This window comes from Mustela erminea, chromosome 11 (assembly GCF_009829155.1).
Source record: "Mustela erminea isolate mMusErm1 chromosome 11, mMusErm1.Pri, whole genome shotgun sequence".
In the NCBI taxonomy this organism is placed as follows: Eukaryota; Metazoa; Chordata; class Mammalia; order Carnivora; family Mustelidae; genus Mustela; species Mustela erminea.
The window spans coordinates 40373179-40386586 of record NC_045624.1 but is presented as its reverse complement, the minus strand read 5'-3'; the positions used below and the strand labels follow the sequence as shown (position 1 = coordinate 40386586).

General features: G+C 44.6%; 1 protein-coding gene across 9 annotated transcripts in view; it reads right to left on the bottom strand.

Moving 5' to 3' along the window:
* ELMO1 (engulfment and cell motility 1) overlaps positions 1-13408 on the bottom strand; it is a 522832-nt gene that overhangs the window by 306716 nt on the left and 202708 nt on the right. For all 9 annotated transcript variants that reach the window (XM_032305259.1, XM_032305268.1, XM_032305261.1 and 6 more), the window contains 2 exons: positions 13067-13189; positions 11217-11348 (listed from right to left, as the gene is read on the bottom strand). In XM_032305259.1, coding sequence (XP_032161150.1) covers positions 11217-11348; positions 13067-13189 — 255 coding nt within the window. The remainder of the gene's footprint in view (positions 1-11216; positions 11349-13066; positions 13190-13408) is intronic.

Here is a 13408-nt window from a genome sequence, read left to right as displayed (position 1 = left end):
GTATAAAACTCCTGCCTCTTGGGAAAATCTTCTAGAATTCATGGCCTTTGGGATGTGTCGCTCCTTAGCATTAGCTCCACTCTTGAAATGACACATTTCTACTCGCTGACGCAGCCAGTTATGGTCAAATGGAGAACTGCCCCAGTCATCCAAGGGGGAAAATGCAGACCCCGGACTCATGACGGCCATCAGATCCAAATGGTGATATCAACAATCAGAATTTATTAACATTTTCTCAGAGCCAGGCAGGTTGCTAAGAACTCAACAACTATTAACTCATTAATCTCCCTAGCAAGCCTAGGTAGGAACCACTACTCTGCCCATCTTACTAATAAAAATATGACGTATAGAAAATCAAGATCAATTGTCCAAGATCACACAGCTGATGAGGAATGGAGCTGGGCTGCAAAAACAGGTAGCCTGGCCCAGAGGCGGGGCTCACCAACCCTTTGCTACATAGTTTCAAATAAAAGTGATTTGTTTATAGGGCATCTCCCACGATCATCCTCCCACTAGGTGGTGCCCTTTGGCTCCAAAGTTCCCGTATAAAGAAAGGTGGTCAAAAAGGTGTGTACAAAAGTTGGGTATTCGTCCTTTCTGAAATACGTCAAGCAGAGAGAGTTAATTATCATACGGTTTCACTTATTTGTTGAGCATAACAAAAAGCATGGAGAACATGGGGAGTTAGAGAGAAGGGGGTTGGGGTAAATTGGAAGAGGAGGTGAACCATGAGAGACTATGGACTCTGAAAAACAACTGAGGGGTTTGAAGTGGCGGAGCGGGGGAGGTCGGGGTACCAGGTGGTGGGTATTATAGAGGGCATGGATTGCATGGAGCACTGGGTGTGGTGAAAAAATAATGATACTGTTATGCTGAAAATAAATAAATGACCAAAAAAAGGGATGTGTACAATACTCTAAGAAGTTAACGCTAACACTGTTCGGTAAGTTGCCTCCTTCTGCCACAGTCATGTGTCAAAGGGAACAAAGTTCTTGTAGGTTTTAAGCTAAAAGTGGAAGGCGAAAGATTTTGGCTGGAGCAGGGTTCTTCAGGACCTTTTGAAAATTACCCCGCTAGGGGCGCCTGGGTGGCTCAGTCAGTTAAGCACCGACTCTTAATTCCGTCTCAGGTCATGATCTCAGGGTCATGAGATGGAGCCCCACACTGGGCTACGCTCCAGGCATGGAATCTTAATCTTAAGCAAAGATTCTCTCTCTCCCGGCACTTGGGTGGCTCAGTTGGTTAAGCAACAGCCTTTGACTCAGGTCATGATCCTGGAGTCCCAGGATCAAGTCCCACATCGGGCCCCCTGCTCAGCAGGGAGTCGGCTTCTCCCTCTGCCCCTTGCCCTCTCATGCTCTCTCTCTCTCAAATAAAATAAAAAAAAAATTTTCTGTCTCCCTCTCCCTCTGCCCCACCCCTCCCTCTGTCTCTCTGTCTCTCTCTCTCTCTAAAAATAAAGTACGGATAAAGTAACCCCACCAAATACTTCACCCTCTCCAGCACATCTGAATCGCTCCTTACGAAGTTGCTCCTTTCTTCAGCCTGGACGGCAGCTAAAACACATCCCTTTGTTAGGAGCGCCCTCTAGTGACATAAAACAGGTCGCGCGCCAACAGGAGATCTAGGTCGACCCCTGGGATACAATGGGTGTTGAACAGGAAAGGACCTGGGAAAAGAGGGAGCAGGGAAAACCCGTCTCCTCACTGCGTTTTCAGTAATCATCCCTATAAAATTTTGCTTAGAGTTAAAATAAGTTACAGTAAAAAAATACAAGAGAAAGATGAAGTTCAAAAATTGTCTTGACAAAGAACCATAGTTCATTTTCTTTTAAAATATTTCCTTTAAAAATATCAAAACATATCATGAGTACAATTATTCACGTATCCCTTGTCAGGGAGTAAGGACGGATGTGCTTTTCACCACCTCCAGGGGGTACCCATAACAGGTAAGGCAAATGTTGGATGTCTGGGGGGTGATTCTGAGATGGGATCGTATCCCCAGCTCCACTGCCCCTGTGAGCTCCTGCACTCTGCTTGGGTGGGGATGAGGGCAAGAGCATGGCGCAGATGTAAATCACTGACCTGATGGAAATGGGAGGGACAACACATGCCCTCTGGCAAGAGAAGGGCAGAAGAAAAAAGGGGGTCCCCCTCCACCTCCCACTGTGAACGCTCACACCTGGGCTGCCCCCTGGAAGCCACCCTGAGCCAGTTTTCACTGTCCTTCCCCAAGGGAGCCAGAGAGCAAAGCAAGATCAGGGAAGAAAATAATCCAAGTATTCTGCATGGGACTTCCCGACTGTCCCTCTCCAGCACTAGGAAGCACGATGAGGTTAACCAGCGAAAGAGGTGGCCCCATGACGCTGTACCAACCTGAAGACTCCACCTCGCAGGAGCTCTGTCCAAGTGACCTGCTCTTCGGGGTCCCTGATGGGAAATACAAACCAGTACCTGATCTTCCAGAGAGATCTTTCCAGAGCTAACTTTTCTACACAGACAGTGACAACAAAGCTGTGGTCTTCACACTTAAAACCAAAGGGGAAGACAGCATGTGCCATGCTCTGCAGCAATTAACCAAAAACATCCATCGAAGACACTGCAGGGCCCACCCTGGACGTGTAAGGACAGGACACTGGTGATCTCCTCTTTACCTGTAAGGAAGGAGTCCCTTGAAAGCCATGACTCCTGCTTGCCAATCAAGGAAGTGAGCAACACAAGTGCCTGCAAATTTTTGCCTGAACTATTGGCAGCCTCAGAGAATGCCCTCGGTTGGCTGGTTCCATTCCAAATCCCACGAGCCATTTGTTGGCATGAGGAAGGCAATGCAGAGATAAAAGCAAAAAATGGTCCCTAAGGTTCCACAAGGCTCACGTACTTTCTGTCATCAAGGCAGAAGTCTCAATGACATGTTTGAACATAAAATTCAGGAAGTGGCTACTTACAAGAAAAAGTTGAAAAATGATTCTATAAGATTCTATCTACCTGAGAAATGTGTATCAAGAATCAGCTCGGGGGCGCCTGGGTGGCTCAGTCAGTTGAGGGTCTGACTCTTGTTTTTGGCTCGGGTCATGATCTCAGGGTCATGGGATCGAGCCCCATGTTGGGCTCCATGCTCGCTGGGGTTCTCTCTCCCTCTCCCCTCCCTGCTCACTAGCTACTGTGCGCTCACTCTCCTTCTCACTCTCAAATGAATAAATGTTTAAAAAGGAAAGAAAAGGAAAAAAAGGGAGGAAAGGAAAGGAAAGGAAAAAGAGATCATCTCAGACTTCCCCAGACAGCTTGTACCCCACCCCAACAATGCTGGTTTACTGCAACTCCACTGGCAACCACTACCCCCTCCATGTTATTGCATTAAACATTTTAATTATGTGTATTTTTAACTCAAAATACATTACTATTGTTTCTACAGTCAATACCCATTTAGCTTTTCCATTTCCAGTGCATTCTTTCCTGCATGTCTGTGTTAAGACAGAAGATAATATTAGATGTACAGACTACTGTACCTCATATAAAAGACCTCCATGACAGCTTAAGGAAAAAGAACTGAGAATGAAATTCAGATATAAAAAAACAAACAAGAAAGTCATATATATATAGGTGCTCGATAAAAGCTCACCTGCCACAAACAACAGACAAATCTCAATTAATAGGGAGGCCAGCTGTGCATCTCAGAGTTTTCTTAGCTCCTGAAAGGTCCCCATGAAGGCTAGTGACTCCCACCCCGCCCCAAGATCGTAAGGCCCCTGTATTGGTCCTACAACTTTTGCTCTGCAGGCCCATAAGGAGGGCTGCAACATCACTGGGTGTCCCCAAGGCAGGCTGTCCAAGTTTGGGGCAGGGGAAGGTGCCGGGTTCTGGTTAGGAGTCAACGGCTATCGTTTAGCGCCATCTGGTGGCTGATTCTGCTCCAGCTTCCAGTTACTAAACAAGACTCCCCCAGCTCGTTTATACCCTGATGCAGCAAGAGTTGAAATGATTGGGACTGGGGCTTTGTGGCATTTCAGATGGGAACAGGGGGTGTGTGATCAGAACAGAGCAGGTTGCAGCATCTGTGAGCAGCCCACAGAAGACCAGGCTCCAAGGAACAGGCACACGCAGTATCTGCCTGCGATTTCACCACCATGCCCAGGTCTCAGTCATGGGCAATCCCTCACCAACATCTCCCAGGGGTCTGTCGGGTGGAAGGGACTGTCTGGAGCCGGATAGACCGGCAAGGATTGGCCAGCGCTTCCCAGGAGAGCACCCCAGCCCACATGGGGACCTGCTGAATTCTGTGTGACTTAAACTTGGAGAATCTCAAAAAACAACGGTTTAAAAAAAAAAATTCACTGTCTTTTGCTTTTATGAACTATTGTTCATGAGTCACATATTTATTTGAAAGCAAAATGCTTGGTTATCCTAATTATTAAATCACTCACATGGGAAAATGTGCCTTACTTTACAAAAAACTGCTTCATCTTGTGGTTACCAGAGGTGGTTTGTTACCAAGAGGGGGAGGGTTGAGGAGCTCCACAAAATCAGGTAAATGGCCAAATTCACTTTCTACAATTCCCACTCATGTACTCCGGATTCTTTCTAACACTGTCCTTGGACCCCACAGGACTGAAGCACATTCTCAACAACAAAACTTCATGAGAAAGTCCTGTCACGAATGATGCAGAAATACAAGCCAAGCCCACGGGAGGCAGGGCCTCCTCTATGATGGATACAATGAATGTGGACTGAAAATTCCCCTGATCTCAAGGATGTGGTATTTTCCGGGCACCGGCAGTTTCAAGGCAGCTTCTGACTTCAAACAAATGAATGAAATCTCAGTAGGTCGTCCTGCTCCCCTGGGACTGTCCTGAGCAGTGTGCCAAGGGCTGGGCAGATGCCCTATTAGGCCTCACATGCTGTCAGCTCATCAACAGTAGAATTTCTCTTCCCCCACTTAGCACGTACAGGCCACAGGGCTAGGAAGGAATGAGCCTAGGACCGCCTGGGCTTCTCTCCAGGGCCCACCCCTGACTGAAGGCTCCCCAAGCCCTCAAAGTCCAGTCCATTCTGCTTCCCTGCCCCCTCCCTCCCTCCGCACCGCCCCTCCAGCTATGTTCTATGAAGTTACTGCAAATCCTGAGATAATGAATACTGAGCCGCTACGTCCCAGGGGAAGTACAGAGTAAGATGACTTCCCGCCTCTGGTGTCAAGACTTTGTCCATCAGTCAATACACAACCTTGCTTTATGTACTTTTAAAAGACAACTTATTTAATATACGTTGTTGGTTCATTAACATGGAACTCACAGCAATGACACTGTAATGCATGCCTGACCTGAGTTTATCTAACCTGCATTTCCCCCCATAAGGCGCATTTCAGCTCCGTGCACTTACGAACATATGCTTGGGGACCCCTTTAAACAGCAATGCCTCCAACACACAGATTTCAAACATCGAGGTCCTATGAAAAGGACCCTCATTTAGTGGAGGAGAGCTGAACCAAGAAGGCAGGCACCCCTCCTTGTTCTGACCTCACATAGGCTAATGACGATGAAAGCACCCGGAGTACTGATTTGGGGATTACAAATAAATCTTAGCGAATAGCTGAATTTGCAAATATGGAATCCATTAACCGTGAGGACTGAGGATTGACTGAATATTTCAAACCCCTTTGAATTGAAAATTCTCTATCATCTCTCCTTACTCGCAAAAGCCAACTCGACTTCTCTCTCCCGTAAACCTGAATGTGCACCGGCGACGCATGTTTGCAGTGTCCCAAGCACATGGCTTTTCCACCAGTAACTCGTATTTTCAGCCACACATTTTCTCACTACCCTCCTGGCACGATTTACAACTCTCACACCCCCATCACTGCCTGTCACAGGGTCATGGGACACTATGTGATGCTGCAATAACAGTATCAATAGTAATTATAACATCGGCATAAATGCATCTAAATCCCCAGTCCGCTTGCTCTCTGCCAGGCATTCTGCTGTAGGGTTTACAAGTATCTACTAATTTAATTCACACAACAAATTCACCAATAGAGACAACGCTTAGGTCCCCAGATTAAAGATAAGGAAACCAAGACATGAAAACATCAAGTAATCTGCCCAGGCCACTGAGCCTGTGCGTGGGAGAGTCAGCAGTCAACCACAGGCAGCCTGCGTTCAGAGCCCAAGTGTTGTCCCCAGGTCACGCTCACGGTTACGGTTGAATTCTAGTAGCGTTTAGAGCAGGAGGTTTCCTTCTGTGATAGGGATGGGGATGGAGATGGAGGAAGACTGGGTAAACACGCATCTCACTTCATTCCCTGCCATCTGTATTTGAGAAAAACTATATTAAAATGACACCAAGCACTGCATATGCAATTACGTATAATTATACTTCTGTAAAGATGCATAATTATCTTCTATCATCTGGGGAAGTAGAAAATCCTCTAAAAATTTTAACATGAATCTGTAGCATTAGCCATTTTTTTTAATTTTTGGTATTCTCTGATCCTCTGATCCCTTGGGTCCTTGCTAAGATTGGAGGACCTGCCCCTTCCCAGGGTTAGCTAATTCCTAGCGATAGGAAGCATGCATTTCATATGCAGACTCTCCAATCCGGATCCCAAACCCCAACATCTCCTTTATCAGGGTTTTGCACTCTGGCCCACTGTCCCCTGCCCTCATCACCACAAGGCAGACAGCGAGGGGCAGCCCCTATGCTCCACAGCCCAATGAGATTATTTAAACCGGCCAACCTTAAACCTGCCCACCTTATCTTGCCCTGCTTTCTTCATGGAAACCACAACAAAGGCTCTTGTCCACATTACCCCTCACTCCCTCTGTCCCTTGACACCCCTCAGGGCTTGTCCCTGTGCCCCCGAGTGCCCACTCTTGAGAACAACGCGTAAATACATTACATCTTCTCCAGGTGTGGCCTCCCCATAACAAAATACAATCAAACCTACACTTCAAAAGAGAATCTTAAATCTGAAGTCATCTTTTTCTCGTGACCTTTTTTCACTTCCACATTGTAGTCCCTTTTCTCTTTTAGGACAATCTGAAAACGTTAAGGGAAATATTTATCAAAACTTCTCATATTAAAACATATTATACTGTTCAGAAACAGTTTATTTTAAAAATGAGTTTATTGGAGCACCTGGGTGGCCCGGTGGGTTAAGTGTCCAACTCTAGATCTTGGCTCAGGTCTTGAACTTCTCAGCTCAGGTCTCGAGCTCAGGGTCATGAGTTCAAGCCCTGCATTGGGCTCCATGCCCAGTGTGGAGCCTACTAAATTCATTCATTCATTCATTTAAAATGAGTTCATCTGGGGCCCAATCAAGCTAAAGGAATGGGAAAGAAAAGGCATTTAGGAAAAAAACAAAAACAACAGCCTTGTCCAACTTCAACATCTGCCTTGGTTCAAAGGCAATCACAAAAATGAACTACAGATATGTCCTTTGTAATGACTGTCCAACCGACCGAACGAAGGTAAAATTCACAAATAGAGAAGCTGCTAATCTGACATCAAGACAAACTCTGAAGGGTCTCTAGCCAGGAATGCAACTCTTCAGAGTATGAAAACCATTTTGCACAGTTCTTGGTCATTATAATCAACAAGGTACAGTTTGTATTCAGGTATTTCTTCAGTTTTCAAAATAAAGTATTCTAAATAAGGGAATCTGCCTTCCAGTGCCTTGAGAACTACCTGCGTCCCCACCCTCTTATTTTTAATAAGAACAGCATCATCCCAGATAACTCGGACCCCTCCTCCTGCCTGGGCACCTGCAAGTCCATTCTGCAACTAGAGAATCATTAACTGAGAGATCTTAGAAGATTAAGCAGCTTTGTTTTAGAAGCAGGTGCTTTTCTGTGTTATGACAAACCGTAATACACCATTTAGCTGCTTTAAATTGAGATTTCAGAATTATTTCATCAGAAGAATCTGCTCTGTCGGGAGGCTGTGCTGGGAAGGAATGTAAGGCCATCTGCCTTCTCAAAGGTGTTGTGCTTTTTTATCCTTTAACAACTGCTCTTCTTGCCTTGTTGGAGCAACTGTCCCTTCTACTTTGGAAAACTGAAGAGGTTGCCTGTGATTTCCATGATATGTTTTTTCCAAAAAGCAAAGAAGGGAAGCACTATCAGATGATCTTTGATGACATTCTGAAGACCTTAAAATAGACAAACAGCTGCACAACTGAGGAACCTGCTGCCCAAACAGGTTCAACAACAGGCCGGCTGGTCCAATAGCTGGTAATCAGGAAAGATAGAATTAAAATCTAGGCCTACTCGACTCCAAAAACCTGTCATTTAACATCTCCTAGGCACTTCCTACTTGGAAGACGGGAAATGAGAAAGAACAATCTGCGTCTTATGAATTAAACTTCTTTTCAACGAGAACCAAAAGATTATCCAAACCTTAATTGCTCCTAAAGGAGGCAACAGGAAGGAGTTCATTAAGGGAATAGGCAAGATTATTCCTCTTTCAGAAGCACAAAGAGAATTCTGCATCCGGGCAGCTTACAACATCTAGAGATTTTACGGCCGGCTTCCAGCATTTTTGTGCAATGGTCTCTAGGTGGCGCAACGAGCCCGTGGCTTGTCTGTTTTGGGCTTACTGGACATTCAAAAGTATCTCTGCTCCTCAAGGCTGTAGGAAATTTTCCACCATTAGAAATCATTACTAACTAGTCATTCCAATTTCTCAACTCTTCTGATGTAAGCTCATGGCTTGGAAGAAATTTCAGGGGAAGGACTAAAACAGAAAACTAAAAAAAGAACCATGGAAAAATAAAGGAAACCAACACTCTCTCTTTTTGGTTATTCTAGGTTCCAGATCTTTGCTTTTTCTAAAATGACTTTTCAAGTCCTTTGAAAGGAGGCCACATAAGAGCTAAAGCCTTAAAACCACATCAAATTGGCTTTCAGTTAAAAAATACATTGTTCTTCCTAAACTACTTGAAGCAGAACGCTCAGCAGACACTGAAAACTAAGATGGAGATACACTCTATTTGTCAGCTGTGGAAGGAATGAACACCACATTGACACAGATGGAGCTACCCTGAGAAAAGTCACTCCGACTTTGGCTCATGAAATATTCTGATGACCTCACCTAGAACATGAAAATAAAAAGGGAGATGTTTCATACCTCCGACCCCCATTACATATACCATTCCTAGGGATCTGTAAAAATCCCAGGAACCTGTAATAATCTGAATCCCAGCAAGTGTTCTTCCCCCAATGTCCCCTCTCCCCTCCACCCTTCTGGCACACAGCCAGAAGGAGAAATGACACTGTGCATTTGGGGATCCAATCATCCCCGACTAGGACGTGGGGCAGAGAGGCAGAGTGAGCCTGGAGGCACTATGGATCAAGAACCAGAGTTCTGTGTTTTCTACACAGTTCAAATGCACTGGAAATCCAGGTGGTAGCAGAGGAAGGCAATGAAACGGGAGTAACTCGAGCACAGCCTATACCCAGGCTCTCCACTGGGATGGAGTATCAGAATCAATTGGGAACATTTTGAAATACACATGCCTTGATCTCTTCCCAGGTCATTTTGATATGACTGGATGGCAAGAGAGATTGGGTGATTTTGCAAAGCTTCCCAAGTGATTTGGACAGGCCTCATTCAAGACACAAAAGTAAAACCTGGGGGAAAAAATGGGTGGGGAGGTAGGACGTGAGCCGCGTGCACACTCCTCAGCTATATCCCCAGTAACTGCTAATACACAGGTGGGTGACAGCAGGGCAGGGACCGCGTGTTAGCCTTGACCACCAATACACTTCAAGTACAGGGAGCTCTCACCTGGCCTCTTGGCCATGACACTTCCTGCTAAAATTTTTCAAAAAATAGATTCTACTAAAAAATTTAAATGGAATGTCAAAATACAAGATATGATGATATAAGAATGATATCACAGTTCCTCTGTAAAGTAAGTTGTAAAGCAGAATACATTTGACAAGTATTCTTATTAGAAAAGACATATTAAGACTATCTACAAAAAAAAAAGACTACATAAAAACAATAAATAATCAGATTTTTTTTAACTTTAGGAAACATTGGATAGATTTAAAAAAAAAAAAAAAATAGTCACTCTGATCCACTGGGCTAAAGTGGAAATGACTCAGTGTGGAAAACAAATTGGTAAATATCAACAACCTTAAAAAATAAATGCCACAAATTTATCCAAATAACATGATCATGGATACACGTAAATACTGGGCGGCAAAGAAGTCAATTTCAGACTTATGGTAACTTTCAAATACTGATAGCAAATAGCAAGAGGGTTTGGTTACATACACTATAGTCCATCCCAAAAATGAAAAACTCCTCAGTAATGGGAAACAATACATTTTAATATGGAAACATTTCCAAAGACGATCCCCATGAAAGACAGGATTTCCCAAATAACATACAAAGCGTGATACATATATACATAAAGATCAATATATTTGTGTGTGTGTGTGTGTGTGTGTGTGTACTAAAGAAGAGTGTGTTTGAAATGACAAAGTAATGCCTAATTATTTCTAATCACTGAAGCCAAAATCTCATTTTTGGCCACTTAAGATGCCAGCCAAAATGGAAACCTAATTTTACACCCTCAGATGCTGACATTCATTAGCTCAAAGTCACGGAAGAAATGTCATGGTGATAAAGTCCAGAACGGAACCCAAGTAGAAACAAAACAACAGATTACGTTCAGGACAAGCAGTGTTCTGATTTGCAAACTGAAAAAAAAGGAAATCAAGGAGCTGTCTTACTAACATCCGTAACAAGACAAAACTTTCAGGAAAGGACAAATTGCGTAAATCTCATCGTGACTACGTTTCAGGAGACCCTCAATGTGATTTTGATAGGAAAGCCATGTATGTCAGTGATCCAAACACTAACCCAATAATAACATCTATCCCGCAGTTGCCATCGCCCATTTATTTCAAATAGAACCTGAAGCATCTTGTGATGCAGAGTTAATGAAATCTACATGCATTCCGGGCTCACTACACTTAATCAGAACTGAATAAACAAACTCCGTATTAGTCACACTTAGGCAAGCTATTCCGCTGCACTGCAGCCAGAAGAGATTTTCACGGGATCCTGTTGAAACCAACTAAACATCTGGAAAATGTGGAAACTATTCCGCGAGGCGCTAGAGGACCACACGCTCGGAGGAGACATCGGTTTCTGCGGCTGAGGTCAGACCCCTGATGTTGGAAGGAGAGCGCTTACTGGAGATAGCTTACTTACAATGAAGCCAAGTTTTTTATAATCCCGGGTGTACATGGACTTGCGCTTCTCCATGCTGCCGCTGCTGTTATTAGGTTCAGACTCTGCATCAAAAGCGATTCTTCGAAGTTCAAATATGATGTCCCTCTGAGCCTGAAGGCGTTCGGGAGAAAAAAGAGGAGGGAAGAGCTGCTTTCACTGTGTGATATTACAGATACTCCCTCTTTCCCCAGGATCTAAACGAACCACGGCTTTCAGGCCGAAGAAAAACAGATGAAAGACAACGGATGTCCCAAGTTAGGGCTCCGCATCGTTCCCCCGCCCCTCTCCCTGCTGGTCAGCCCTGGCTTCATCCCACGGTTATCCTCACGGCCACGTCGTTTGGAATACTTCGGTCAATTACCTAGAAGTTCAAATTGGTGTCCCAAAAATGATGGAAGTCTTGGGTCTGGGGTTTTCCACACTGGTCGAGCCCAAGTGAGAGGCACGTGCAGGTTTTACAAACAGCATTCAAGTGACAAGGGATCTCTACCACCACTAAGAAGTGACTACGTGGAAACAAACCCTTAAAAATGGCTACAACGGTAAATATTTGGCTACATCTATTTTACCACAATAAGAAAATATATATATATATATATATATATATATATATATATATACACACACACATATACATATATATATGTATATATGTTTTCAATAAATAGAAGGAAGCATTTCCAAATGGGGAGGGCCGTTCCACATTAAGATGCAAGGCCTTCCGTCACTAGAAGTGGTAAGCTGACAGTCTCCTCTCTCTGGGATGATTACACTTGGCCTTGCCAAAGTCCGGGGCACGTTGGACAGCCTCTCCAAGCCTCTCCATCATTCTTAATCGCGTGGCCTCGTGCCATGGACGCAGGGCTCCGGCAGTTACACACTCCCCACGTGGGGCTCACATCTGCGATAGATCAGGCCCTCACGTGCCAGTAATGAGTGTTTTCCTTTCCAAAGCTGCAGCACTGCTTAAGTTGAAAATGGGTTACGGCACAGCCCCCAGCTGTTTCCTCTCAGTCTGTCCTCACACACTAAAGTTCCCCCAAAGCCTTCTGGATGGAGGCATAACCTTTCACACACAACCACCAGAGGCCTACAGAGAATTAAAACAATAGCCAACTGACACAAACGCAAGCCCAGAAATCAGGTGTAACCTAGGAACGCACCCCCCCCCCCCCCCCCCCCCCCCCCCCGCTTCTCAGCACTGAGCACTGGAGAATGGAAATTAATTCCTCCAGCTGTATCAGGATCACACGGGGCAACTAGATGGCCCGAGCTGTCTGGGAACTTGACTCCAAAGCCATTACCATCGCAGTTATTGGGACCACGGGCCAAGATTCATGGCCATGTGACATTAGGCTTTCTTATCCAACAAAGGAAAAATATGCATGTATTTGATGTATAATGAAATAATCCCATCTGCTTTGTTCTCTGAGCCCAAGTTCACCTAAATTTTAAACACATCCACCTCCACCAAGTTCTGGGGTATGTCCATTAAGGGTCTGACTTCAGCTCAGGTCATGATCTCAGGATCCAGGGATCGGGCCTTGAATGAAGCTCCCTAATCAGTAGAGAGTCTGCTTCTCCCTCTGCCCCTTCCCCTGCTCATGTGCTCTCTTTCTCAAATAAATTTTTTTTTAAATCTTAAAATGAATAAATATATATATATATATATATATATATATATATATACTGCCCCCCCAAGTTTTAAGATGATAATAAAACAATATCATCATCTACAAATTCCTGGTTTGGTAGTAGTCCAATAAAAGATCTTTAATAACCACTTTCTCTCCCCTATGTGCTTTTGCTGCTGTCTCGTTGGCACTCACCTGGTCCTGGGGGTCCATCTTGGTCATCATCCTGTCTTCCAGAAGGTTAAAAGTAAGCACCTGAAGCACATACAGCTGGTGTGCCATTTCATTGTTGATGGCTCTCTGAGCTCGGATGACATGCTGGGGAGATGGTTCAGAAATAATAATTTTTTTTTTAAAGGAAGAAAAAGCCAACAATTATTAACCCCTGTCATTATGTCAAGAAGAACCCCAGAAGTCTTCACTTGGAGGCCCGGGAAATGTAGGTCTGTGGGACCACCCTTCAGAAGAAAGGTGAGGATGTGGGTGAACTTGGAGCTTTCCTTTATATTCCAGGGCCCAATAAAGTTCCTGATGGTT